This window comes from Elephas maximus, chromosome 1 (assembly GCF_024166365.1).
Source record: "Elephas maximus indicus isolate mEleMax1 chromosome 1, mEleMax1 primary haplotype, whole genome shotgun sequence".
Lineage (NCBI taxonomy): Eukaryota > Metazoa > Chordata > Mammalia > Proboscidea > Elephantidae > Elephas > Elephas maximus.
Window position 1 is genome coordinate 112,760,299 of NC_064819.1, and position 27,677 is coordinate 112,787,975.

Below are 27,677 nucleotides of genomic sequence, written 5' to 3' on the forward strand. Positions count from 1 at the left end.
ATGACTTTAAACCACACTGCCCCGCCCCAGGATGACCGCCTTCCACAATACCTTCAAGATGGGGATCCCTTTACATCCAAACTTTCCTGGGAAGCGGATTTAGTGGCTGGCTTTTATCTAACCATAATTGGTAAGCTTCCTTAATTCTTCTGTTCAAAGGCTGCATCTAGAAAATTCGTGTGCTAACACAATGGTTTTGCACAAAAATTCCAACACTGATGTGACTATTTTTAGTGGAGGTGGAGAACGGGCGGAAGACAGTGGATAGGGGTAGCACTACGCAGTTCAATAAATGGTTCATGGAAACATCTGTTTATTATCTTTATCATTACATATATGCCTTTGATCATCTGAGGAACATTTAAAGCAAAATAATTCATCTTGGAATAAATTCTATTTTGGTTACTTTGGTAAGAGGTTTAGCTTCTAAATAACAAAGTTAATAGTAACAATATCTCATTTAAATAGAAGGCTTTCACTTTCTTACACTTTTTTTTTTTTTAAATGCTTTTTGATAGAATCATAGATTTGAGACTGAGAAGGGACCTTAGGAATCATCTAGTTCAGCCTCCTCTTTTCAGTTGAGGGAACTCTTGGCTAGTGCTTCAGTGACTGTGGCTCCATGAGGTTACCTAAAAATAAGGTTCTGTTACAGCAGTATACCTCAGTGACTTTGGTGAGAGTTGAGAAAATGTATTGATGATAAACGGAAGTCAGTCCAGGGTCAAAAGTTTTTTTTTTTTTTGGCCTCATCCACAATGCCGTGAATTTGTTTCCAAACCTGTGCCATTCAATGTGGTGGCTACGAGTCACATGTGTCTGCTAAGCGCATGAAGAGTGACTTGTCCAAATTGAGGTGTGCTATGACGACTCGATGGCACTAGTTTTTTTTTTTTTTATGGTATGGTATGGTGTACAACATATACTGGATATTGAAGGCTTAGTACCAGAAAAAAGCAATGTGAAATAGCTTCTTAATGATTTTTGAGCCCATAATGGTTTGGTTCTATTAGCTTAAATAAAGTATCTTATTAAAATTAATGCACTTATTTACTTTTTTTATTTTGCCTGCAAGGAAAGTAAAAAGTAAACAGATATGTGGCTTGCATTGCTGGTTTACATTAAATTTCTGTTTGACAGCACTAATCTAGACAATTAGGGTTTAGCCACAGTATTTTTCCTGCATTTAAAATGATTGGTTGAAATTCAGAAAATCAATGTGCAGGTGGGTTGTATCTTTAGGTGTGTCTGCCTTTAATTTTAATTTTCAGACATGTCAGATGTTGAGTCAAGCGCTCTCTCTTTTTCTCTCTGTATCTATTTATTTATTGCTGGTAAAATTTCATTTAACTTCCCAATATTAGTAAAACTCATTAGAACAGTTTTGAGATTCTTTTTGGCCAGTATGAGGCAAAAGGAAATCTGCCAGATTGAATCAGAAATTCTTCTGCAAAGTGATTCCCTGGGTGTCTTTATTATCACTTAACGTCTTACTCGTTTAAATTGTACTTCTTATAAACAGACTCCATGTCCTTTTAAGCACAAATATACGTTCAGTGTCCACTCTTTTCCACCGTTTAAGTTGATGTGAACAAAACAGGCAAACTCTGTTGGTATAGGGATTTTGTTGCAGGAAAATCCACACTGCATTTTTATTAAGCTTAAGTACTTTCAATTACTAGAAAAGACACAAAAACAGCCATCTTAATTTGCCTCACTCAATTGCAAAGAATAAATTAAGAAGTAGAATCTTGAACTGACAAATTTCTCCAGGGGGCACAAAAGTGGGAGAAATATCCATCCCCTCCCCACCCAGGCATGATGGAATGGAGGAAGAGAGGCAACCAGATTGTGTGGGTGGAAATTAGGAGACTCTCTCACTGATGTGTGTGGGGTTAGAAGGAAGATGCACAATCAAACGAGGGTGCTGAGGTGGAGCCAGAACATCGGGTCCAAAAAGAGTCACGTAACAAGGGGTGTATCTGGTAAACTGGAGCCGCTGGGTGGTGCAAAAAGTTAACACATTCAGCTGCTAACAGAAAGGTTGGAAATTCAAGTCCACCCAGAGGTGTGTTGGAAGAAAGACCTGGTGATCTCCTTCTGAAAAACCATCCTTTGAAAACCCTGCGGAGCACAGTTCTACTCTAATATACATGGGCTCACCATGAGTCGGAATTAACTTGACGGCAACTGGTTTGGTTTTGGTTTTATCAACTGAGTCAGGGAGCTAATGCTGGGTCAAATGGACATTATAGAACCGAGATCCAGAGTGGGGTGGTCCAGAGTGGGGTGGTCCAGAGGGATTTGGACTCATCCTGGGTCTGGGGCTTGGGCTTGGGCTGTGTTTCAGGACATGTTTTCACCTTCTTCTAGGGTAGGTTTGTGTGGGCGGGCCCACTCCCTCGTAAGGAATCAGGGTAGAACGAACAATATACCTAGTGTTGTTAAATACTAGAGATCTTAGGGAGCACTGGGAAATGAAAAGATAACCCTGTTATAGGGGAAAATAAAGGAAAAATAAATTAGAGACCTATTCTCTACCTACCACTCTTTAGTTTATCAACAGTCTATACATGAAGTCTTAATAGTTGCATATCGATAGAAAGATTCAAGACTTTAATAACCTAAAAATACCCAACCCCTTCCAGTTATTGCCTTCTTAATGATGTTTCCCTTCAACTAGTATCAAAAATAAATTTGCCTTCTTTTGACACTTACCTGTTGTTTTTTGCTGTGTGCTGTCGATTTATTTCTGACTCATAGTGACCCTATAGGACAGAGTGAAACTGGCCCATAGGGTTTCCTAGGCTGAAATCCTCATGGGAGTAGATGGCCAGGTCTTTTCTCCTGTAGAACCAATGGTAGGTTTGAACTGCTGAACTTCCGTTTAGCAGCCCAGAGCTTAGCCATTGCACCACCAGGGCTCCAGTTGACCCTCACTTACAAATAAAATGTCCTGTGGGTTTAGAAAGTGAGAAATCTACAGACACTTAATATAGACAGTTGACTATTTTAATCATGCTTTGGGTACTCGGTGAAGTCTTATGAAGCAGATCTAGTAAAGAAAATTCAAGAAATGAAAATTAAGAAAATGAATATCCTCAAAAGAAATGTGGACAGAAAAAGCAAGATGTGGACAGTGAGCCAAAATAAAGAGTGTTTAAATGAACCTCGTGTATCTGGTGCCTGTGCAGACTTATTGCTTTTAATTTCTTTTTGGATACGAAGTAGGTGGCATTGGTTTGTAAATTTTTAAGCTATGTTTTCACATTTTACTTTCCCAGTGTGCCTTGCTAGCTGATTTCCTTTAATGAGACACAAGTTTCATTTCAGTAGTTTTGTTCTTAGAGCTCCACAATCTTTTCTATTTTTCTCCCTTTCTGCCTTAAGAGAGCTAAGAGGTTTTAACGAGTCATTAGGTAGCACTGACTCCAGGGAGTCAGCATTTCCTAAGAGCACAATGCAGTTTGTTCCTGGTGGTCTCATGCCATCAGCTGAAACACACATCCCTTTCCTTGCCCCTAAAATGAATTGTGGTGGAGAAGTAGAAATTGAAATAGAAAAACTCTGGGTTTCTCTGTTAATACTCTCCTTATTCCTTACTACTAAAGGCAGCTGTACCAGATTCTCATTTATACACAGCTACACTATGAAGCAAGAATTCCTGAAGAAATCTACTCTACATGTTAAGCTATGGAAGTAGGTGTATTCTTTTCTTAAATACAGTCAGTAGGGATTGGGTCTTTTTGGATTTAAACTGGGTTTGTAGGAACTTTTGAACAGTTACATTATAATGCCAAAGGCAATTAGTTGTTAATAAAAGGATATAAAAAAGTGGGAAGACATTTATGTCATTGTTGGTTAGGTTTGATGGGTTGAGGGTCACTTTCTCTCCCTTTGGTGGGAGGGGGAGAGCCCGTATTATCAATTTTTAGCCACTTCTCCTTGATGCCTAGTCCAGTAGCAGCCTAAAGGTGTCCTGTCTGCCAGCCACGCAGGGTCCATGTGTCCACAGGAGGCAGGAATCCTGGATCTGTCTCCAGGGGAGGCCCCTTTCTTTGCAGGGGTCATGCTGGCCTATACCTGCTCTCCTGCCTCTCCTGAATGCTGGCGCTCCCTCAGGAGTCTGCAGGGATAGTGCAGGCACCTGGTTTGGTTTGGACTGCTTCGTCTTCAGAATTTATCAAGATCCAAGGGGCTAACCCTACTTAAGAGAGGGAGGGAGTTCTATAAAGCCAGTATTCTACAAAAAATGGCTGCAAAAAATACTCTACCCTTGGGGGCCAGTATATGAACTGACCACCAGGATCCCCACACCCTCCTGAGCTTCACTGGGAGGTAGGTGGTTCCTTTTCCTGGGTAAGTTCAGTCTCATAACTTCTGACTCCTAGCCCTTTGGAGGCAACCCACTTCCTGCTACTCACAACTCATGTCTTCTCTTTCATCTTCTTAATTGAGATTTTTATTTAGTGTCCATTTTTTTGAAATTGAGAAGCGCTTCATATCTAAGTGAAGTCTAAATCCTAGTTTTAACGATGGGAATTTATATTTTTCTTTGTAGGGATTCTGTCCACATTTGGAAATGGGTATGTCCTTTATATGTCTTGTAGACGAAAGAAGAAGCTGAGACCTGCTGAAATAATGACTATCAATTTAGCAGTCTGTGATCTGGGGATTTCAGGTAACACAATCGTTTCTTCTTTGTGAGTTTAAAGTATTCCCTTTTCTCAATTATGCACTGGCTCAGAGATCAATACCGGCCCCCTCTCCCCAGCTCTCTTCCTCTTTTCTCTTAACAAATCTTACTGAGTTTGTGGTAAGTGCATGCAGTGTTATTTGGCCAAATTTATTTATTCATTCAACATTTACTGAGTTCTTTCTATGTGCCAGGCATGTTAGATGTTAAAGATGAATTTTGGGATAACACATGATACTTTAGACAGCTCCAAGTGCAGCGGGCTAGATGTGATTTAGAAGACAGGAACTTACGTGCAGTCCCAGATCACTGTTTTGAGCTCTGTTACACTCCTCCTACCCTTATTGTTAAATTTGGTTAAAATGAACATGAGTAAGTCTTGAAGGGTAAACAATGGCCCGAGTGGGCTCAGAGAGTCTGAAAAGTGAATACAGGATGAGGGAAGAGCTATCCTGGTCATGCTGCATTTAGCTGTGACTTATGGACTGATAGAAACTATAGGAAACTTCTAGTTCAGTGGTTCTTAAACTTGGCTTCACCAAAAACCACTTAGGGATCGTCTGTAAATACTTGTGCCTGGGCTCCATACTCAGATTTTGATTTGGATGGCTGAGAGTGTGACCTGGGCATTAGAATTTCTAGGTGCATTTATTGGGCAGCTAAAATTGAGAACCACTGGATTCTTCCCTGCTTCTTTTGCCTCTCTGATAACCCAGCAAGGAGGAATGAAGTAAAATTTCTCTTCAACTGTAATGCATTAAAAACAGAAAAAAGGATGGTTTTGGGGAAGTTACCTTGCTTTGCTTTTATCTATAAAATTTCAGGGTTGCCTAGATACACTCTAATATGTCTTTGGCCCCAACATTCTGCTCTTTTGCATACTGTCTAAGGTTATTAAAAAAAACAAACAAACCCATTGGCACTGAGTTGATTCCTACTCATGGCGACCCCATACGTTGCAGAGTAGAACTGTGCCCCCTTGGGTTTTCATTGCTGTAATCTTTACGGAAGCAGATCACCAGGTCTTCCCTCTGTGGTGCCACTGGGTGGGTTCACACCACCAACCTTTCAGGTTAGCAGTTGAGCACAAACCATTTGCGCTCCCCAGCAACCTCTTAGGTTATTCGGGTTGGGGAGATTGCATTTGAGCGACAGATAACAGCTGCTCTTGTCACTGGAAGCATCTAATGCCTCTCTTTAAAAATGGGCTCTGATATTTGCTACTGTCTTTTTAAGTGGAGTTTCATGTGGTTTTGTCCATCTCTAAAAATTAGGCCCAATAAGCCTCTGCCGATTGAGTCACCCTTTGTCCCCACAGCAGCAGATGTGATGACCTCTTGTAGAGAATGTGGAAGGCTTTGGTTCTTCGGGCAGGCTTTACTCAGCGTGGGTAGGCTTAAATGTCACAAGCTCTTATGGGAAATACATATGCACTGTAAGAGGAGCCTGCCAGATCAGGCCCTTTTCTGTGAGAATACTCAGAACTCCAGGGAATTTACCAGGTTGCATAAACGGCTGCCATTTCTCAAAACTGCCACACGATGGCGATGTCACAACATGAAGGATAGCTTTTGGTGCCTACTTTGATAGTCCCTGAATGTTCTTTTCCTAGCACTGAACATAAAATGGTTGAATGCAACTTGCCGTTTCAGCCGCATCCTTCACCAGTGAATAATATGAAGCTGATGTTTAAGACTGAATTAGACTAGGCTTGATTAAAAATGTCTCTGATTAGTCTGATACATGGAAAATGCTTTCAACCAAGCAAGTCTGCTCTGGAATTGCACAATTGCACATTATACATGTCTTTAGAGTGATTCACCAGGAAGCATTTTCTTCCATGTGACTGCTTTCTGTGATTAACCAAGATCATTTTTACAACTTTTAAGCATCTCTAGTCCATTTTTCGTGTTCAGTAAACCTTAAAAATTTTATGTGTTTTATTTTTTTCTTGGTCAACTATGTTCCATTAAAAAACTTGAGGACACAGATGCTAGAGACCATGTGTGTTGCACCTATACAGCTAATAATTGTCTAAATATCAATGGCTCACAACTTTGGGTACATATTAGAATCCCCTGGGGAGTTTAATATATATATATGTATATATATATATATGTGTGTGTGTGTGTGTGTATGTGTATATATATTGATGTCTGGAATCACCCCAGTTCAGTTATATCAGAATTACCTGGGACTGGGAGCCCTGTGCACTGATATTTAAAACATCACAAAACAACTCCTCCAGGGCTTCTGGTGTGTGTAGCCTGGATTCAAACCAACCTACTAAGTGGAAGAGAGAGAGGCATTCTAAATAATATTCCGAAAGTTCATCAAAAGCTCTGCTTTAGAAGAGGGCTTAAAATAGCATTTGCCGAATGGTTAACGTGCTTGGCTGCTACCCCAAAGGCTGGAAGTCTGAGGCTACCCAGAGGTGCTTGGGAAGAAAGCCTTGATGATCTACTTCTGAAAAATCAGTTATGGAAGAAAAAACATGGAGTACGGTTCTACTATGACACACGTGGGGTTGCCGTGAGCCAGGGTCGACTCTATGTTAACTGGTTTTTTATTCAAGATCCCAGGCACAACAGCTCTTTGCCACTGCTCACTGAAATCACATTTCCCATACTACGTAGCTGTGCCTCTTCAATAATAACAACTTCAAACGCACTTCTTTCTTTCTCTGTATTTTCTCTATCTTTCGCTGTCTGAAAACTTCTCTGGGTAGCTTCAAACTCAGTATATTCAGAGAATACTTTGTAATTTTATTAACCCAGAAATTTTGTATAATGAAGGCTGTGTGGAAGTGTATGTATGTGTTCACAGGTGCCCTGTGTCTGAGGGCGAGGAGGGAGGGCCCTGCGAGTTGAGGTGGGTGGGGAAATTTGAACTGAAGGCACACTTCCCCTGACAAATTGCTTGGCGCTCTAGTTGTAGGCAAGCCTTTCGTAATCATCTCTTGCTTCTGTCACCGCTGGGTGTTTGGCTGGATTGGCTGCCGCTGGTATGGCTGGGCTGGATTTTTCTTTGGCTGCGGAAGCCTTATCACCATGACAGCTGTCAGCCTGGATCGATATCTGAAAATCTGCTATTTATCTTATGGTAAGTAGAAGGTTTCTCGGTCCCTGATAGGAAAAGCTAGGTGGATTGAGTGTCAGAGCTGCACATGCTTTACCCTTGTAATAAACAAAAATGACTGCTAACCTCAGAGACCAAGAATATTTCTATTTATAGCCTTTTTGTTCTAACATGTACTTAAGGTTTTGAACCCCTGTCTATGTAGCTTCCTTTTGATCTTATTTTTTATGATAATATCTATTGTTTAGTTAAAAAACCCAAAACGATGCTTTAAAAAAGTATCGTTTTCTTGTTTAAAGTGTGTAAGCTTCTACCACGTTTTGCCAAGCAAACAAAAGAGATAGAATGCTTTAAAAGACCTTAGGTTCAAGATGCTTAGCTGGTTCCCCAAACACTAAGCGTAATTATAAGAAAAGATGTTTATGAATGTCCTCGAAGACTCAGGCTCCCAGAGGTTTTAGAGATGAACCATTTCAAAAAAGGACCACTTTTAGGTTAGACAGCCATGCAGATGTGCCCACGTGGAAAGACACAGGAATATTGCTTAACATTTTTTTGGTGGTAATTGTAGGTGGAAAATTAATCGTAGATCGATGACTAAGAACATTGGTAAGGCAGCGATAAAATTTTTTTTCAGAACTTTTTTTTTTTTAATAATTAGAACATTTTACATGTTAAAAATAATTTTTATTCTTCTGCTTCTCGGGGTTCTGGGAATCCATGGAACCTGAAAGAGTGGTATTTGGGCCTTTAAGTTTAATATTGAAAACCATGGAATAGCATTAATTTGCCCTGAATAAAACTGCCTTGATGGGGTTTTGGAAACCCTGGAGGCGTAATAGTTAAGAGCTACGGCTGCTAACCAAAAGGTTGGCAGCTCGAATCCACCAGGTGCTCCTTGGAAACTCAGGGCAGTTGTATGTCAATCAGAGTGGTTTTGACCATGGGCTAGGACATGGACAGCAGGGTGAAGGGAAAAGTTCAAGTAGACTTGACACTCTCAATGTGGCAGAAGTTTCCCTTACAATTGAATAGGTTACAGTCTCTGAACCACAAGGAAACCATGGATGGGAGGAGGGACTACGGACCACCATCTTCATAATCCAGAACTCATTTTTCTTTTTTAACTTGCATTTCCTTTTCCAAACATTTAAAGCTTCCAATAGAAATAGCAGATCCCTTAAATCAAAATTCCCGTTAAGATAAAAAATATGCAATTATACATATTCTGGATGATATCAGAGTCAAATTCTTTCTACACACTTATTTTTGATCATATCACCTACTTTTATAATTAAATACGTTTTGAATTTAACCATAGATTTTATAGAAGAGAAAGCAAGAAGTTCAACTCCCTGGGAATATTTGAGGGATCCTAAACCTGGATATCTGTGCTTTTTAAATATTTTCTTGAGTTTAGGCTTTGCATCCATTAAGGAGCTGATGCTGCCCACCCCAGAATCATTGACCGGCATAATGCCAGATGGGAATTATATGTATGTTCCAGTTTCTTCTAATATTGGATCTTGATAGTATGGTTTCATCAGTTTAGTTGAAGCACTATAAAACCCTACACACGGTGTCCTAGAATGTTGGAGTTAGAAAATCGCTTAGGGCGTGTAGACCTCTCGCCCATGTAATTGTGGTAAATTGTTTTAAGGCATCCCTGACAGGTGGCCAGTTGGCCTCTTCTGGAGTAATTCCAGGGACCAGTGACGGGGAGCTTACTACTGCACAAGGCAGCCCGTTCTCTGATTGGTCTGCTCTCATTGTCACAATGTTATTCTTTATATTGAGACAAAACTGCCTCCCAGTAACCTCCACCCATTGGTCCTAGTTCTGACTTCTGGAGCAACACAGAACCAATCTACTAATCTACTCCCTCCTGTACTTGACAGCCTTTCACCATACTCAAATGTAAGTATAAAACACCTCACCAAGTAACCCTAACCGTAAATGCTTGTACGTATGCCTACGCACATTCTTATACCTCTATGTGATTACCTGTGCCAATGTTTCACCTGTGGTTATAGACAATCAAGAGCTGACACATACTGTGACCACGTAATTGCTACCCCTCTCTGGCTGGGCTTGAGAAATTTACCTTTGACGACACAAAACGCCGTGTGTTTGAAAGAATGAAGACAATAGAGTGTAGAAACAATCTGTTATATTCCTTGTTGGAACTAAATAAGACAAACTCATGCAGGAGTAAAAATTCACGTTAATGTAGTGCTTTGCACTTTGCAAAGCAGACCCCTTACAGGATCTCATTTAACCCACATCAAAACCTATAAGCAATATAGTCTTGTTTCCTCCATTTTACTGCTGAGAACACAAATGTTTAGGAAGGTTTCATGAACAAGGTCAAATACTAGAAATCAGAAGAATTAGTCCTTACTGACTTCTCGAACCTCACACTGCAGTAAAAAGAGGCAGGCCCTGAGTCTGTGTTGAAGAAATCATTCAGCTTTTATCTATTTTGATATATATAGCATATATACGTAATATTTCTACAAAGCCAAGAAGGCGGCTGGGCGTTGCAGATGGTTAAGCACTTGACTACTAGCTGAAAGGCTGCCAATTTGCTCCCGAAAGGGCACAGCCATTGAAAACTGTCTGGAGCAGTTCTACTCTGTAACACATGGGATCGCTGTGAGTCGGAATCACAACACTACAAAGCTGCCAAGGCAGTAAGGAAGGAGTTTCTTCCTGGCCCTCTTTGTTGGAGGTGACAAGTGAGGTGTGGAGGTAATTTCCTGTGTGGCCTGCAGCAGTACATCAGGCCAGCCTGTCTTTGGGGGTGGTTTTGGCAAATGGTCACTAGTGCTTTTCTGCTTTCTTAGATGACCACAGTGTTTCTTCCTCTTGGAACTTCTTTTTGGTTAACAAACTAGCGTTGCAAAACAGAGCTGGTTTTTTTTTTTCCCCCCTTTCTGAAGAACCAGAGAGAAATTTTCACGGAATTACTTCTGCAGAGCGTGACACTTAGATTTTCCGCCTCTCCCACTGTGGCTATATGAGCTTGACTGTTGTTTTAATAATGTCTGAAGAAGCAAAATCTGCTCCACGAATCACCATGCAGAGCCAATGACTTTCACATCACAACGTACCATCATCGTCGTGGCCTACCAACTCTCAACTGGCAAATTCTTAGGAAGACAAATGAGATTAGAGACATACAAACTTTTTGGAAGAAGGATATTTTAAAGCCACAAGGAATATCTTATCATTTCTTTCCTCCCACAAAGAATTCTACCTGGGATAACCTACGAACAGGAGCTTTTTTTTTTGACTTGGTTCTTACATTCTACCAATTGACCGCAAATATTGGATAGAATCTCCAAGGTCATTCCAGATGCTTCCCCAAGGTTGTCTTCAGCATCCTCTTACCTTTACACTGTCTCCTTCCCCAGCTTTTGTCACTGCCCCCTCACAAAGTCCAGATGCCTAGAGAAAATCTTCCTTGTGAAATCTCTTCACATTTTATTCTCCTGGACAAAGGCCCAAACTCTGAAACTTCTCCTTCACTCCACTCTCCCCCAGGCTTCAATTATCCACCCACTCCTCCCAGAATGCAAAGGAATAAATCTTTGGAGGTGGAATTTTACATAGCGAGGGGGAGGCATTTTGGTGTCGGGCAGATTGTATCCTGGTAATGGTTTTCTTCCACCTCCAGGGGTTTGGCTGAAAAGAAAGCACGCCTACATCTGCCTGGCTGTCATCTGGGCCTATGCTTCCTTCTGGACCACCATGCCCTTGGTAGGTCTGGGGGACTACGCTCCTGAGCCCTTCGGAACATCATGCACCCTGGACTGGTGGCTGGCCCAGGCCTCCGTAGGGGGCCAGATTTTCATCCTGAACATCCTCTTCTTCTGCCTCTTGCTCCCAACGGCTGTGATTGTGTTTTCCTATGTGAAGATCATTGCCAAGGTTAAGTCCTCCTCCAAAGAAATAGCTCATTTTGACAGTCGGATTCATAGCAGCCACATGCTGGAAATGAAACTGACCAAGGTAACTTCAGTCATAATTTACAGAGGTGTTTTCTGACCAGTTAAAACTTTGTAGGGCAAAGAGAATAGGGAAAGTTGGAGTCTGGGAGAATTTAGAATCTCTGAACTTTGTAATTATTTATTTAAGCCTTTGTACCTCTCTCTCTCTCTCTCTCTCACACACACACACACACAAACGCACTTGTAATATCCACCAAGTTTGTACAATGGATCCATTGTGGGCTTATTCTGTGGACTCAATCTCTCTACTCAGTAGGGTTTTATTGGGTCTTAATAATTATTTTAGTAAAAGGAATAGTAATTTTTATGAATCACAAAATGCTTCACAGTCTTCACTGTTTTGTGTGGACTTTGGTGGGGCTGATTAAGGGTATTCTGCCACCTCATATTATTTACCTGGTATGTTTTCCCATGGGAGGCCTGTCTTAACACAAGAGCAATTTCTGCAGGATTAGGTCCCTTGGTAAAAGCTAGTTTCAGAGTTGGCAACTCTTTAGATATTGTAGTGTAAGGAAAAGAGCGCACAATTTGAAAACAGATTAGGGTTTAAAGCCCATCACTGACACTTGCCAGATTTGTGACCTAGAGCGAGGTACTTAACTTCTTTGAATGTCTATTTCCTTGCTAGTGTAACAAGAATAGTAACACCTGTCTTATGGAGTTGTGATGGGCATTCGATGAAATAAAATGTGTTAATAAAATGTCTCCTGGTACATAGTAGGTGTTGAGAAACTATAGTTCCTCCTTCTCCTCTAAAGCCTTTAGGAATCCCTGGTATAGTCTAAGCCGTGGTCCCCACATAGTCTTGATGTCTTACTCTTATGATGAAAAAATATTTTCAGTATATACATTCAATATCAATATAAATGACATACAGATAATACCATCAAACTGGATACAGGCAGTTCCCAGATTACAAATGAGTTTCATTCCTAAATCTGTCTTTAATTCAAATTTGTATCCAAATTGGAACAGTTAAGTAAGGTTTGTATCTAATACCAGTTAGTCAAATGTTTGTCTTAGTATATAGTATATGGTTTACCTTTCTATGCATAAAAAACGAAACACTTCCAGATACACTAAAATATCTTTAACATAATAATACACTCATAAGAATAGTAGTAATTTTTATAATAATATAATGCAAAGTAGCACCCGTTTGTTACTACAAACAATTGTATGTACTTCGAATTTTTAATACAATAGGCTTTATGAGGGTTGGTTTGTAACTACTGGTTGTATGTAAGTTGGATGTTCATAATTTGAGGACTGCTTGTATTAAACATTAATACCAGTTCCTGTGGAATCCATCCAACCCGTAGCAGTCCCGTGTGTGTCGGAGTAGAACTGTGCTCTATAGAGTTTTCAATAGCTGGTTTTTCTCAAATAGATCACCAGGCCTTTCTTCCAAGGAGACTTTGCGGGGACTTGAACTTCCAACCTTTTGGTTAGCAGCTGAGTGCATTAACCATTTACACCACCCAGGGACTCATTAAATACGACTAAACCCTAATTTCTATCTTATTTTGCAAAGATACATATGATATGTAGATTGAAGCTCCTACCTGTATCCTGATCAATCATGCTGACTGATACCCACCCTAAAGGGTGCTCACAACCTATTTTGAAGATCACTGGTCTCAGGGACTGACAGAAACTTAGTTCCCTCCACACCAGGGAAGTAGGACTCCTTAATAAGTTAGGGCCGTGGTCCCAGGAATATTCCTCTTTCCAAACCTGCAGATTTTTTGAGGCTGGGCAAGAATCTCTTGGTTCCATATTTGAGCTACAGAGTCTCGATGGTACCAGTTCACCTTTACTCCTTCAACCCCTACATGCTGAGTTAAGAGAAAGCTTTGAGGGAAGTTTGTTGCTGTTGTTGTCGGGTGCGGTCCAGTTGATTTCAACTCATAGTGACCCCAGGTGGCAGAGTAGAACTTTCTCAGAGGGTTTTCTAGGCTGTAATCTTTATGGGAGGAGATGGCCAGGTCTTTCTTCCATGCAACCACTGGGCGGGGTCTAACCACCAACCTTTTGGCTAGCAGCTGAGCGTTTAACTGTTGTGCCACAAGGGCTCCTTAAGGAAAGTTTGCATGACTCTAAATCTGTACTGATAACCCAGTAATAGAACAGTTCTACTTGGGCAAAAATGCAGAATCAGGAATCATGATTTACGTCTATCTTACAATTGACTTGAAATCAGGAAAATATTTCCATAAAATACAGTATCATAAATTAAATTTTTCCTCATTTCCAGCACTCCCTTTAGTCCTTGTCTGCAATTTTTAAAAATAAATTTAATCCAAATTCAATTTGGATAGCATTTAATCCAAACCCTACCAGGTACTGTGCTAGGCATTGGGAGAATGCAAAAATGATTAAAAAAATTAGTAAAAAATTGCCATTCAAAAGTTTATGGAGGTAAACCCAGTTTATGGAGGTAACATGTGTCCATCACACTGGTATGTGGATTTCAGTTTACTTTGCAGCTCTGTCATTTGACACATCATGACCTTAAGCTGTGGAGATTTCACCTGAATTCCTCCCTCAGCTTGCCATTCTCCTGGTGATACGAGCTATGAGATATTTTGCTTGTCTTGCTAAGCGAGTCTGGATCCTCCTTCCCATGAGGTCCTTTTCCAGTTTCTCTGAGTTATCATCATCCTCTTTCCTGTTGGTTGAGTTGCTCAACTTGACCTGCTCATATCTACCATTTTAGAATATCCTAGCATCTTGTGCATTTTGAGTTCTTGAGGGTGGGCAACTTTTTAAGACAGCGCTTCTAAAGCTGGCAGTTCATTTGGTTTGTTATCATTCAGCTGACTACGTAGACCAAATAGTCAGTCCACCTCAGACCAGATTAACCAAAAACCAAAAAAACTGAACCCGGTGCCGCTGGGTCGATTCTGACACATAGCGACCCTATAGGACAGAGTAGAACTGCCCCAAAGAGTTTCCAAGGAGTGCCTGGTGGATTCGAACTGCCTACCCTTTGGTTAGCAGCCGTAGCACTTAACTACTGCACCACCAGGGTTTCCAGATTAACCAAAGAAATGTTAAATGAAAATATAGGATTATGTATGTATGCTTTTCTTTAATATATATATAAAAAACAGAAAATATTTATTTTTTACATTTTTTCTTCTAGCATATTTTAAATAACATTACATATTACTTAATATGTCTATATTTTATTTGTACATACAAAACTGATACTAAACATGAATGTAAAATGTTTGCACAAAGATTTAAGTCAAAATTCAATCCACATTAAAAAATAAGCACTACTTGCTTTGTGGTATCTTCTTTACTAACCTTAAACTAGTTTATTTCACCTCAATTTTCCCTGATGTGAAAACTAAGTAGAAACATCCTCACACTGGGTCTTCTCATTGCCTTCTGGAAGCCATTTCCTTCCCTTCAACTACTTTTCAGGCTTGGCAATTTACTGGTTCACTTTGGTGCCTCTGCTCTTCAGAGCAGCCTGGTCTAGAAGCTTATTACTTAACGGCCATCTCCCTGGATTCCAAGGTCAAGATCATTTAATTTTTTGTGTACTCTACTTATTCCTAGCTGGGTTATTATCCGGACCTGCATTTTGCCAGTCAGGTCTACTCAAGCTAAAAATTGGCCTTCCGTCTGCAAATCATTCTCCATTTTGTAGCTTTCCTCTGGTTAATTAAAAAAAAAAAAAAGATGGTTTTGCAGGACTTCTGTAGCAGTTATAAATTTTGCAGGTTGCAAACAGCAGTGTGCAAGAAAAACATAGGACTCTCCTTATATTTCTATGACTCAGCATAATTTTGTTTTTATGCCTGTGTTTGGCCTTGTAAAACAAGCAATAATAGAAAAATCAGGATAAATTCAGTGAGAGGGAGGATTTTCCTCTTTTTGCCAGGGCTGGATACACATTCCAGCAAAGTTTCTAAAGTCCTCTGGTACCACTGGGTAGGGGCTTCTGGTCTGGTTGCTGTTGTTTATTGACTCTGTCATTTACTGAGATATTTATGGTCCCCTCTGCTCTTTGTGTAGTGTCCCTGGGTGGTCCAAACAGTTAAGTGCTTGGCTTCTAACAGAAAGGTGGGCTGTTTGAATCCACCCAAGGTGCCTTGGGAGAAAGACCTGATGATTTGCTTCTGAAAGATCACAGAGTTGAAAACGTCATGGAACATAGCTCTACTCTGACACACGTGGGGCCTCCAAGAGTCAGAGTCAAATCCACAGCAAGTGGTTTGCTTTCCTGTTTGTTTTTGGTTTCTTAGTCACCAGATCTTATAGGTCACTTTGTGTCGGTAGCATTCCATGCTATATCTCCGCACTGTTCCTGCAACACACCATGTGGACATTGGGGGCTCTGCTAGGGCCCTGGGAAGTCAGGCATGCATTTTCTGCTCTCATATCCCCAAACTATGAGGGTCCTAATGCTTCCCCACTTCAGCCCTGGCCTGGGTGCTTGGCTCACTGGGTAGGCTCAGGACCCCTTTCCAAGGTCAGTGACCAGCTCCTCTGACATGCTTCCTCATCTCTGGGTGCAGACCCTTCACCCATTCACTCCGGGGTGGGGAAACTGACTCTGACATCCGTGAGTATCACTCTAAATTGGTTACATGTTGGGTTGAATGTCCCACATCCTTGAGGCCTTTTGCTGTGGATACTCGAAGTCATTGCTTTTAAACTTAAATCCCCTTTCCATCAACTGCTGTCTCTCCCACAAGTTTCAAATGTCAGTTTTGAAATCCAGGAGCTCAGAAATGCATGTTTTACATCTGTTTTTGTATTTCTGCTCTAAAAATCCTCACACAATCTTCACATAGAACAGTCTTACTGCTCCTTGAAGGAGGGGAAGTGTGGGGATGGTAGGGAATATGAAAAGCATAGATTCATTTCTAAATATTATTATGCTGTACTTGTTGGTATTTCTTATTCATTCATTCACCACACATTGATTATGTATAAGGTTTCAGGTCTATAGTTAGTATCCAGATCCTGTGGGCACCTGAATTTCTCTTAATTTCCATTGTTGTTGTTCATTGTCACTGAGTTGGACTCCAATTCATGGCAACCTTATGTACAACAGAACAAAACATTGTCCAGTCCTGCATCATCTTCACAATTGCTGGCGTATTAGAGTTCATTGTTGTAGTTATTGTGCCAGTCCATCTTATGGAGGGTCTCCCTCACCCTTGTTGGCCTCTACTTTGCCAGATATGGTGGTCTTCTCCAGCAATTCGTCTTTCCTGATCATGAGTCAAAAACAAATGAGTCAGACGATGTTCTGTGGTGATCCATAAGGTTTTCATTGGCTAATTTTCAGAAGTAGATCACTAGGCCTTTCTTCCTAGTCTGCCTTAGTCTAGGAGTTCCCCTGAAACCTGCCCACTATGGGTGACTCTGCTCATATTTGAAATACCAGGGGCACTTCAGAAGAAAGGACTGTCAATCTATTTCTGAAAAAATCAGCCATTAAAAATCTAATGGAGACACACATGGGGTTGCCGTGAATCGGAGTCTACTGGTTTTTAAGCTGGGTGAGGGCAGGCACTGTGCGACCTCTTTGCTACTGCATGTTACAGCCTACCACCTGCTAGGTGCTTAATCAAGATTGCCTAAATGAATGCATAACTGAATAAACTAAGTTAATCTAATTACCTTAAAGAGTGCATTGATCCCTGGCCATCATGGTTCTATTTTTCACAGAGCATGAATACCTCTCTTCTTTTTATACCTGATGGGAAATTTCTGTCTCACTCAGCAAGAGTCAATTTCTATTGCTTGCAATTCAGAAATCCCAACTGATTCACCTTAGGCAGGCCGTTTAATCTCTCTGAGCCTTAGTTTTCTCTTCTGGATTAAATGATCTCTAAGTTATCTCCTGAAACTCTGAGGTTCCATGAAAATGGATAGATTGATTTGATTATTTGAAGGTCTATGGCAATATCTGTAATTACTAAAACCATCTGGTCCCTCTGCCTGAGTACTCCTTTCCCTCCTAGTGAAGCATCCCTACCTCAGTGGCCTTGGGTAATCTGTGGTGAACAGTGAAGTCTCCCCTGTTTTACTGAACCTGACATTTATAACTCATCTTTGGTTCTTGAAGCCAGCCACTGCTTAGTTGGGAAGCACTGTGCTCAATTTTAGAGCAAAACTCAAAAACACAGATGCATAGCGTGACATGACCTAATTTGCATCTTCTCTTTTCAATCACAGCTTTTGATTGTTTATAGAGTATTTTAAGATTCCAGAATAGTGCAACTAGGAAGTACAGAATTTTTTAAAAAATCTTTTTTAGTATAAATTAGTATTTTCCTCTTGGATCACAACCAGGGCTAACACATGGCAGGCATGCCAAAGATCTCAGAAATTTTGTCTTTGCAAGTATATGGAGGTGGGTCTGGGGCAGTTTGCTTAGTTGTCATTCTGTGGGTAAAATAGAAGGAAGGGAGAAACTCAAACTAATTTACTTAGCTTCTTAAAAGTGGTATGAGAGCTAAGTAGCACCCCCCTCGTTTTTATATCTGAGGGAACTGAGGGCCAAAGAAGGTAGATCATGGTTGTCAAGTCCCCACATTCCTACCTGCCATTAGTAATATCACTCAGTGACAGGCTGCCCCACATGTGGAGGATAATTGTCTTATAACTGGCATTTATTGTTGTTCTTGTTAGGTGCCATCATGTCAATTTTCAACTCCTAGAGGAGCCCTGGTGGCCCAACGGTTAAGCACTCAGCTACTACCTGAAAGTTGGCTGTTTGAACCCACCCGGTGGCTCCCTAAAGAAAGACCTGGCTATCTGCTCCCATAAAGATTACAGCCTAGAAAGCCCTATGGGGCGGTGCTACTCTGTCACTTGACATCACAGTGAGCCTGCTTGCTCTATTACCGTCTTTAAATACTAGTTTCCCACTGGTTAGGAGAAAAGCCATATACTTGCTAGCTGGACCCAAGATAGAAAAAACAAACCTTATCACCCCTGTGCTTCTGTCAATTGCACCCGTTCCTGAAGCAGGCAGGGACCCTCCCTCTTTCAGTCCTCTCAATGCACAGATGCGGTGATTTCTCCTTTTGTGACCTTATTTCACCCCAGCCACTGAAACATCTTTGTTGTCAGTGGTTTACCTGGTTCTGCAATGTGATTTGATCTTGTTATTGGTGGAGAATTTATTCCAACTCTTTGCACTCTTTCTAAGCCTTCAATTCCGTATCAATTTCATGTTCTCTTCTCATTTATTTCAGTATTCAAGGTAGCATGAAGCCTCAAATGCTGGCTGAAGTCTTATTCATATCTATCTAGGCAAAGGAACGTGGTAGGAGGAACTGGGTGACCCTTCTGAAATGGTGTTTCTTAGAGAATCAGGGTTTCTGTCCCACTCGCACTGGTCAGTGGAGGTGAACCATGAATGTAGTCTAAAACCCAGAATGTCTCCACATCAATGACTTTTTCTGTATTGCTCAGCACACTGAGAGAGGTTAGGTCCTCCCTCCTTGGAACCTTATCTGCTGGAATGGTTCAGATGTATTGGAACTAAAGGCAGAGCTGTATATAATTTGGAGGATTTATTTTCAACCTAATTATTCCATTATTGCTTTAAGTGCTTGATTCACTTGCATTGATCCATTATGGGCAACATTGCTTATATGACACTTACATTACGCCCACTTGAACTATTACCGATGTCTCTTGGTCCCCTGCAGCAAGATATAATTAAAACAAACTGGGCTGCAGTTAAGGAGCCCTGGTGGTGCTGTGCTTGAGAGCTCGGCTGCTAACTGAAAGGTCAGCGGTTTGAACGAACCAACCATTCCGTGGGAGAAAGATGTGGCAGTCTGCTTGCATAAAAGTTACAGCCTTGGAAACCTTGTGGGGGTAGTTCTACCCTGTCTTATAGGGTCACTAGGAGCTGGAATCAACTCCATGGCAGATGTGTGATTCTTTCGTAGAAGCTAAACCTGTATTCTGTGAATCACCTCCCACAAAAACTGTCTAATTTAGGAATTTGAAGTTGTATTGCTTTTCTAGTGAACCAAAAGGCAGTGATAAAAAGGCAAAGCAATTAAGAAATAAACAACTTAGAAAAAAGTTGTTGAACACAAGTACCTGAGTTAGAACTTCATTAAGGGTATCTAGGAAAGAAATTTGGGAAAATAGAAATGAGGACACACTTAGAAGTGAGGAAAGCAAGGAAGAGACGGCTGAAAAGATGAAACAGGTTCCACGTTGAGGAGAAAGTGCTAGAAAAACTGGGTGTAAATGAAAGTCTTGGAAATTTTTGTGGAGTATATTTTAAAATAGTTTTCATATGTAATATGTTGTGGAGTGTATTTTAAAATGAGAAGGTTGTAGAAAAAGGATGTGCCTCCCATGAACCTTGCATTCACTTTAAAAACCTAAATAACATTCTGCAAGTACGTTTTAGATCTAGTTTTTTACCTGGCTCCTGCTTTAAACTCGATTAAGTCATTCAATTTGAAGTGTTTACCTTTATTCTAGTTCCAGGAAAACAGCAATAATTCATTTGCTTTGTGTTTAAAAAATCCATGGTATACTTAATTCTCCCATGTTCTTTTAAAAGTATAGCATAATGAAAAAGTTTGAAGTCCTTCCTGTTTCCCATTGCACACTCTCATAAAGTAGAAAATATTATGGGCTACGTGCTAACTTATTTTTTGTCAATGATTTTGGCAGCAGCAAGGAGAACAGCTTTTGAGATATTGCAAAATCATGATATGCTTCACCAAAGTGAAAGGATGGAGCTATATTAAGCCCCCAGACATCTGCTAAAGCAAGTTTTATTTATGTAGTTATTGTTTATTTGGGAACTTAGGAAAAAATGTTCTCACTGTGGAGGCTTGAGGCATCTATTCCATTTACAAACAAAAGTCACACAGACCAAACCAAAAAAACCCAAAAAACCCAAAAAACATTTCTCCTGAGTAAATTTCTACAGAAAGACAGAAAAACAAGCCCAGCAGGAGAGTTGCATGAGTTGCATGTGTGCATTTAAAAAAACCGACACCAAACGAGTTGTCTGACTCATGGCAACCCCATTTGTGTCAGAGTAGAACTGTGCTCCACGGGGTTTTTGAAAGCTGGTTTTTTGGAAGTAGATTGCCAGGCCTTTCTTGCAAGGTGCCTCTGGGTAGACTTGAATTGCTAGCCTTTCAGTTGGGCATTTGTACCACCCAATGCCTCCATTAGGACTCGTGGATAACTGTTAAGCACAGGTGAGAATTTTGGCTCAGGACCATCGAGCAGGAGTACAGGACATGCTGGACTTCTGGGCTCGGTTGATGCATTTCTCTCTGGGATTTAGATTTAGATTTAGATTTAGATTCTCTATTTGCAAAATGGGCACTGGGTTTTTTTTTTTATTTGCAAAATGGAGCAAACTGAATTTTGTTGAGTTTTTTTTTTTTCCTTTTCCCGACACAGTAATTTTTAGAGATGAGCCCTGCACTCATTGAATGGAATTTTAGAATCTGGTAAGACTTCAGGGGAGATTTTTCTAAGCTTCTTTCTTGACTTGCCCTTGCAAATGTGGTGTTCACAGTGTAGACACACCATACAGACAAGATATTCTACAGGTTAGGTAGACTGAGCATTGAAGACCATTCTCTGCATTCAGTGGCTTTGCTCCCACTAAAGCATTTTGAAATTCACACGCACACAGATGACTTTGTTCTGAAAAAAACTTACATCCAATTGAATTTCTAAAACAAAGGATTCACAAATATTGTTACTTTATTGTTAGTAAAACATTTTGTGTCTTGTGCTTCCTCACTGACCCTCCACACTAGCTTGTCAAGACCTCGATGCTGAGAACAGTTATTTTATTTCTTAAATAAGGGGACTGGGGAAAGAGGGGAAATCCGGGTGGTGTAGTGGTTAAGAGCTATGGCTGCTAACCAAATGGTAGGCAGTTCAAATCCATCAGGCACTCCCTGGAAACTCTATGGGGCAGTTCTACTCTGTCCTATAGGGTTGCTATGAGTTGCAGTCGCCTCAAGGGCAAGGGGATGGGTTTGGGGGAAAGAGGAAGCGGTGCCTGGCCTCTGATAGCTCCGCCCTTACATCTTGGAGGATTTTTGGGAATTCAGAGATAAAAAGGAGCTCCATTTTGCCTAGAACTCTTTTATAAAATCCCAAAGGAAGGGCCTAATTATGCTCTTTCAGTCATGTGCCAATCCCTGCTCCTATTATTGTAGCCAGGGGCGTGTAGTCCTCTGATTGGTAGACTCTGGTCATGTGATACCTATGACAGACACTCCGTAAAAACAACCTAGGTGGTAGAAAAGTTGCTAGGAATGTTAAGGTAGAAGGAATACTGGGAAGATGAGAACAAAAACAAATGTCCACTACACAGGGGGCTGATTGGCATACAGAATATTCTGGTAGACAGCAGTATAAGGATACTTGGAAGTTAATAGACTGTCTCTTGACTAGGACCTGAAGTAGTTCAAGTTTAAAACAAAAGCCAAAGCTTGGATTCCATTTGCCTGCCCTACTACCCTAGTTAAGACTCCTCATTATTTCTTGCTACCTAAACAAACCTGCTAAGAATGGAAGTTTTATGTGGGCAGAGATTGTGTTTTCTTTGTTCATTGCTTTATTCTCTATGCAAAATGTATGGAAGGTGCTCAGTAATACTTGTTGATTGAATCAATGAACAGTGTTCTTTGTACTTTCTATTTCTTCTTGCTCCATTTCATTCTACAGGTTAACTTCCTAAACATTCCTCCTCAAAAATCTATTGATGCCTCAAAGAGCATGAAATGAAGTGCAAGCTCAGTAATCTGTTATAGAAAACTGCATACATGCGTGCTACACTTCTTTCCAGCCTCAACTCCCTTTATTGCTTTCTCATCCATCAGTGAATTGCTCACTGGTCCCCATACAACCTCACACACTTCTGTCTCTATGCCTTTGCTCATGCCTGTCTCATTTCCTGGGATACTATTTCATTTTCACTTGCCAGGGTGTAGGTTATATGCCATATCCTTCACCAAAAAGCTCTTAATTTGACCAATAGATATAATTTTTTCTTCTCGAAGCTGGTCCTTAAATCATACTCAGCCTCATAGTGTACTTATTTGCATTCTAGCAGCTTAGGCACTCAGGTGTGTTGGTATTCTCCACAGCTCTTGGCATAGTGACTTGCACAAAGCAGTTGCTAAAAAGTTTTGTTGGATTTAAGTGAGATGATCTATAGGGGTCAAGCAGAGAGTACCTGTTGCAGGACATTAATTGTTGTTATCTGCTGTCAAGTTGGCCTCCAACTCGTGGTGAACCCATGTACAACAGGATTGGATTGTTGTGATCCACAGGTTTTTAATTAGCTGATTTTCAGAAGTAAATTCTCAGACCTTTCTTCCTAGTCTATTGTAGGCTGGAAGCTCCTCTGAAATCTGTTCAGCATCATATTAACAAGCAATCATCCACTGACAGACAAGTGGTAGTTGCCCTTGAGGAGCAATGGCCAGGAGTCTAACCTGGGTGTCCCATATGAAAGGCAAGAATTCTACCACTGAGCCACCATTGCCCTCACCAGGCGACTAACTGGGACACTATTAAAGAGACGAAATTGAATATGGTGATGAACCAGTGTGGGTGACTTAATCCCTATCTCTAATTATTCTTTTGTCTGAAAGTTAAAAATCTCCTAAAGTAATTATCATTTTGTGAGGGAGAAAGATGCTTTCTAGAAAAGCCTTGTTTATACAACTGTGTCACTTTTGGTTGAAGCTCGATGATTCTGTTTTGCTTTATACCTAGTGAATTTCCACTATGTGAAGATCAAGCTTGAGAAAAACTTAAGCCAAAAGAAATAACACCTAATTGAAATCTCTGAAGAAGATTTATATTAAAATTTCAAAACAGGGCAGAATTTCTAAGTTTCCTGAGGCAAATATGGATGATTTAAATTTTCCTCAAGGTGAACATAGTCTCAGTCTAATTTTTAAGTGAATATGGGTTGAGAAGCCTGAAAAGCTCGGGAACACCTCTGTCTTTTAAGCACAGTCTGACAGCTTTTATAGGACTATACTTAGGGTCTTTGAGTATATTCAAAATCTAGAGTGGAGAAAGGGTAGGATGAGGGAAATAAGATAAAGAATTGTAACAACGTCATCTGACTTAACTTTTTAGAAGTATATGTGAAATTATTTTTATGAGCAAGATAAATGGAAACAGGTAAACTTTCTTGAGTGTAAATAAGCTGCCTGCCCCCTGCCGTCCCATTACTTTGAGCTCTTTTCCTCCATGGAGTTTCTTGACTCTGTTCTCTGTTGCCCTCTCTCACCAGGTGGCGATGTTGATTTGTGCTGGCTTCCTAATTGCCTGGATTCCTTATGCAGTGGTCTCTGTGTGGTCAGCTTTTGGAAGGCCCGACTCCATCCCCATACAGCTCTCTGTGGTGCCAACCCTACTTGCAAAATCAGCAGCCATGTACAACCCGATCATTTACCAGGTCATCGATTACAAATTTGCCTGTTGCCAAACTGGCGGTTTGAGAGCAACCAAGAAGAAGTCTTTGGAAGGCTTCAGGTAAAACTTCGGAAGCTGGGAAATGTATGATATTCTCTGTATTTCAACAACCCATGGAATTCAAGCCGCTTGGATTAGGGTTAGAACTTGCCATTGAGATGGACTATAAGGCGGACTTTATTTTCTGTTCATTGAAATTCCTGAAATCCAGTAATCAGATAAGTAGGGGTTGGACAACATGAGTAGGTAATAAGAAAATTTCTTCCGATTTTGATCCTAGAGCAACTAAGATACGGGGCTACTTCCACTTGGACAACAACTATAGATCAGTGGCTCTATTCTCACTTATCTGGGACCAAAATCCATCTAACTCCAAAAGTACTGCTCTACATGGCATTGATCAAAATTAGGATCTCTTATCTGGGGCATTTCTATCATTGGGTAAGAGTAAATGAGTTGGGCAGGCAAAGGAAGGTGAAGATAGAGATGACATTTTTAATTTGTGCCAGGCTTTTTGTGCTATTTTCTCAAGAGCCCATATTATTCCTTCTCTTTGTCACATGCAGAAACTAAGGTTCAGGAAGGTTAAGTAAGCTGTCCATATTTGCATAGCCGTGATGGAGCAGAGCAAGGATTTAAATTCAGGTCTATGGGGCTTCAAAACCCATGATTTTTTCACTATGCTGTTTGAGCTACACGATGAGCAAGTGAGTTTTGGAATCAAGCACCATTTTTCCAAAAGGTTCTAAAGGTTTGGGGTGAATAAAGACTTGAGAATGATAGGTGATCTGGGTTCTTTTAGGGTCAGTCTTAGTGGTAGAAAGATAGAGCAGACACCTGAATTCATGGTCTGAAGTGAGGGTGTTGGGAAAGCCCCAGGTTCTCTGAGCCCTTTAATTCTTACACAGTTGATGTCTAGATTCAATTTTTAAATACGTCTTTCCTTGATGAAGTAGAAGCCAGTGGAAAAAAGTTGAATTAACAATGTACCTCAAGCACAGCCACCAGTCATCTGGCATTGAGCCCTGTGTGTTGCCATGATGCTGAACAGGTTTTATTAGAGCTTCCAAACTAAGACAGACTGGGAAGAAAGGCTTGTTGATCTATGTCTTTCCTTTTATTTTATTTTTATGGTACTTTAGATGAAGGTTTACAGAACAAACTAGCTTCTCATTAAATAGTTAGTACACATGTTGTTTTATGACATCGGTTAACAACCTCATGACATGTCCACACTCTCCCTTCTGGACCTTGGGTTCCCCATTATCAGCTTTCCTGTCCTTTCCTGCCTTTTGGTCCTTGCCTCTGGGCTATTGTGCCCCTTTAGTCTCCTTTTGTTTTATGGGCCTGTCTAATCTTTGGCTGATGGGTGAACCTCAGGAGTGACTTCCTTATTGAGCTAAAAGGATGTCCGGGGGTCACACTCTTGGGGTTTCTCCAGTCTCTATCGGGCTAGTAAGTCTAGTCTTTTTATGAGTTAGAATTTTGTCTTACATTTTTTTTCCAGCTCTGTCCAGGGCCCTCTATTGTGCTCCCTGTCAGAGCAGTCAGTGGTGCTGGTCAGGCACCATCTAGTTGTACTGGACTCAGTCTGGTGGAGGCTGTGGTAGTTGTGGTCCATTAGTCCTTTGGACTAATCTTTCCCTTGTGTCTTTAGTTTTCTTCACTCTACCTTTTGTTGGTCTATTTCTGGAAAAAAAATTAATTAATGGAAACCCTATGGATTTTAGTGGGCTGACCATGTTGTGCACGATTTCCACATGGGTCAGAGGCTGACTCCATGGCATCCAACAACAACAACGGTTATGAGAAGATGTGGGTTTTTATCTTATTCTTTCTTCGTGCTTGAACAAGTGATGAATCTTTTGAACTTTAGTTTCTTCACCATGTAGGTACAGGAACAAAGAAAAAGACTACAAAAATGTACACTGTTGCTGTGGTACAGTGGTAAGTGGTACAGTGGAAAGAACACAAGATTCGGAGGCAGAAGATCAGTGTTCAAGACCAGCTCTTTGGGCAAACTGCTTAATTACTAAGAGCCTAGGATTGGGATGAGGTGATGATAATATCCTCTGCTGAAGTTGTAAGAATTAGACAAAACCGATATGTGAAAGGGCTTGGAGACAAATGTTAGTGTTTTTCATTTTTTTTCCACATTGTTGGTGGTTAATCCATTCTCTGTTAAATTGAGTACTTACATTCAAATGTTAAAACGCTTCTATTTTGGAAGGAATAACACTTTGCCCTTATCAGCTGTTAATGTTTTATTATGAATGCAGGTGGTGAGAATATATTTAATAGAGCAGTTGTGGGAAAAATAATGGGGCACTTCCTGATCTGAGGGGGATGGGAATTTGAAAGGAATGGCTGAAAGCAAATTTTACCTACCTCATAATTTTGCCGCAGACTAGCTCTGTGTTCTGTACATTTCCTCACAAGCATGAGCAGCACATATATATTCAAAACTCTGCAGTAGGGAGAGGGAAATTTATGTGGATGAAAGTGACTTTGGGCCACAAAGCTTTGGAAAAATCAGCCAGGCAAGAGACAGCTCAGCTCACGTGTTCCCATTAGACATTCAGAAGAAATATAGCAACGGCTTTGCTGAAGGGGGGCAAAGGCTATTTCTAGAGTTTTAGCTTTTGGTGGAAATAGGCAGTAGGGCTGAAGCAGGCTGTTAAACTAAACGTTGGCAGTTAGAACCCACCCAGCGGCTCTATAAGAGAAAGACCTGCTGATCTGTTCCCATAAAGTTTACAGCCTAGAAAACTGTATGGGACAGTTCTACTCTGCCACATGGGATCACTATGAGAGGGATGGCATCTAACAACAACAACACATAGAGACTGATGAGGCCACCATCTGGTCAGTGACAAGTGAAACCAGGCTTCAAATGCTAGACCAATCTTAGATGGAAAATACATATCCAAAAGACATTGGGGGTGTACAGTGAAGGACTGAGACATTTTATTTCCCTAGTATTTTAGTAAAGAGAAAGGACTAAGGAGTACAAAGCTCCCGACTCTGGTGTTGCTATCATAATCAAACCTCCCCTTGGTTTGCCATAGTTATCTTTCCAAAGAATGTCTCTCAGTAGGTGAGTCACAGAGGCCACCTTAGTGGTGGGTAAGTGTGCAATGAATTTTATATAAGAGAGCAGGATGGTCACTCGATGTGCCAAACATCGGAAAGCTTGGACCAAGGAATTCCTTGACTTTGAATATTCTAAATTGTGTTATTCGTTTGAGTGTCTTTCTAATTCAAGTCTTGTGCATATAACCTTCATAGTAGTCATGGTTGACATTGTATATATATATCACTGCACTTTTCTTCTCCCCTACTCTAGGCTGCACACAGTAACCACAGTCAGGAAGTCTTCTGCTGTGCTGGAAATCCATCAAGAGGTATGA

General features: G+C 40.7%; 1 protein-coding gene across 1 annotated transcript; it reads left to right on the forward strand.

Moving 5' to 3' along the window:
* On the forward strand, positions 1–27,677 carry OPN5 (opsin 5). Its single transcript, XM_049893841.1, has 6 exons — positions 1–130; positions 4,562–4,681; positions 7,628–7,798; positions 11,454–11,788; positions 24,086–24,327; positions 27,614–27,677. The coding sequence occupies exons 1-6, from the start codon at positions 1–3 to the stop codon at positions 27,675–27,677; spliced, it is 1,062 nt and encodes a 353-aa protein (XP_049749798.1).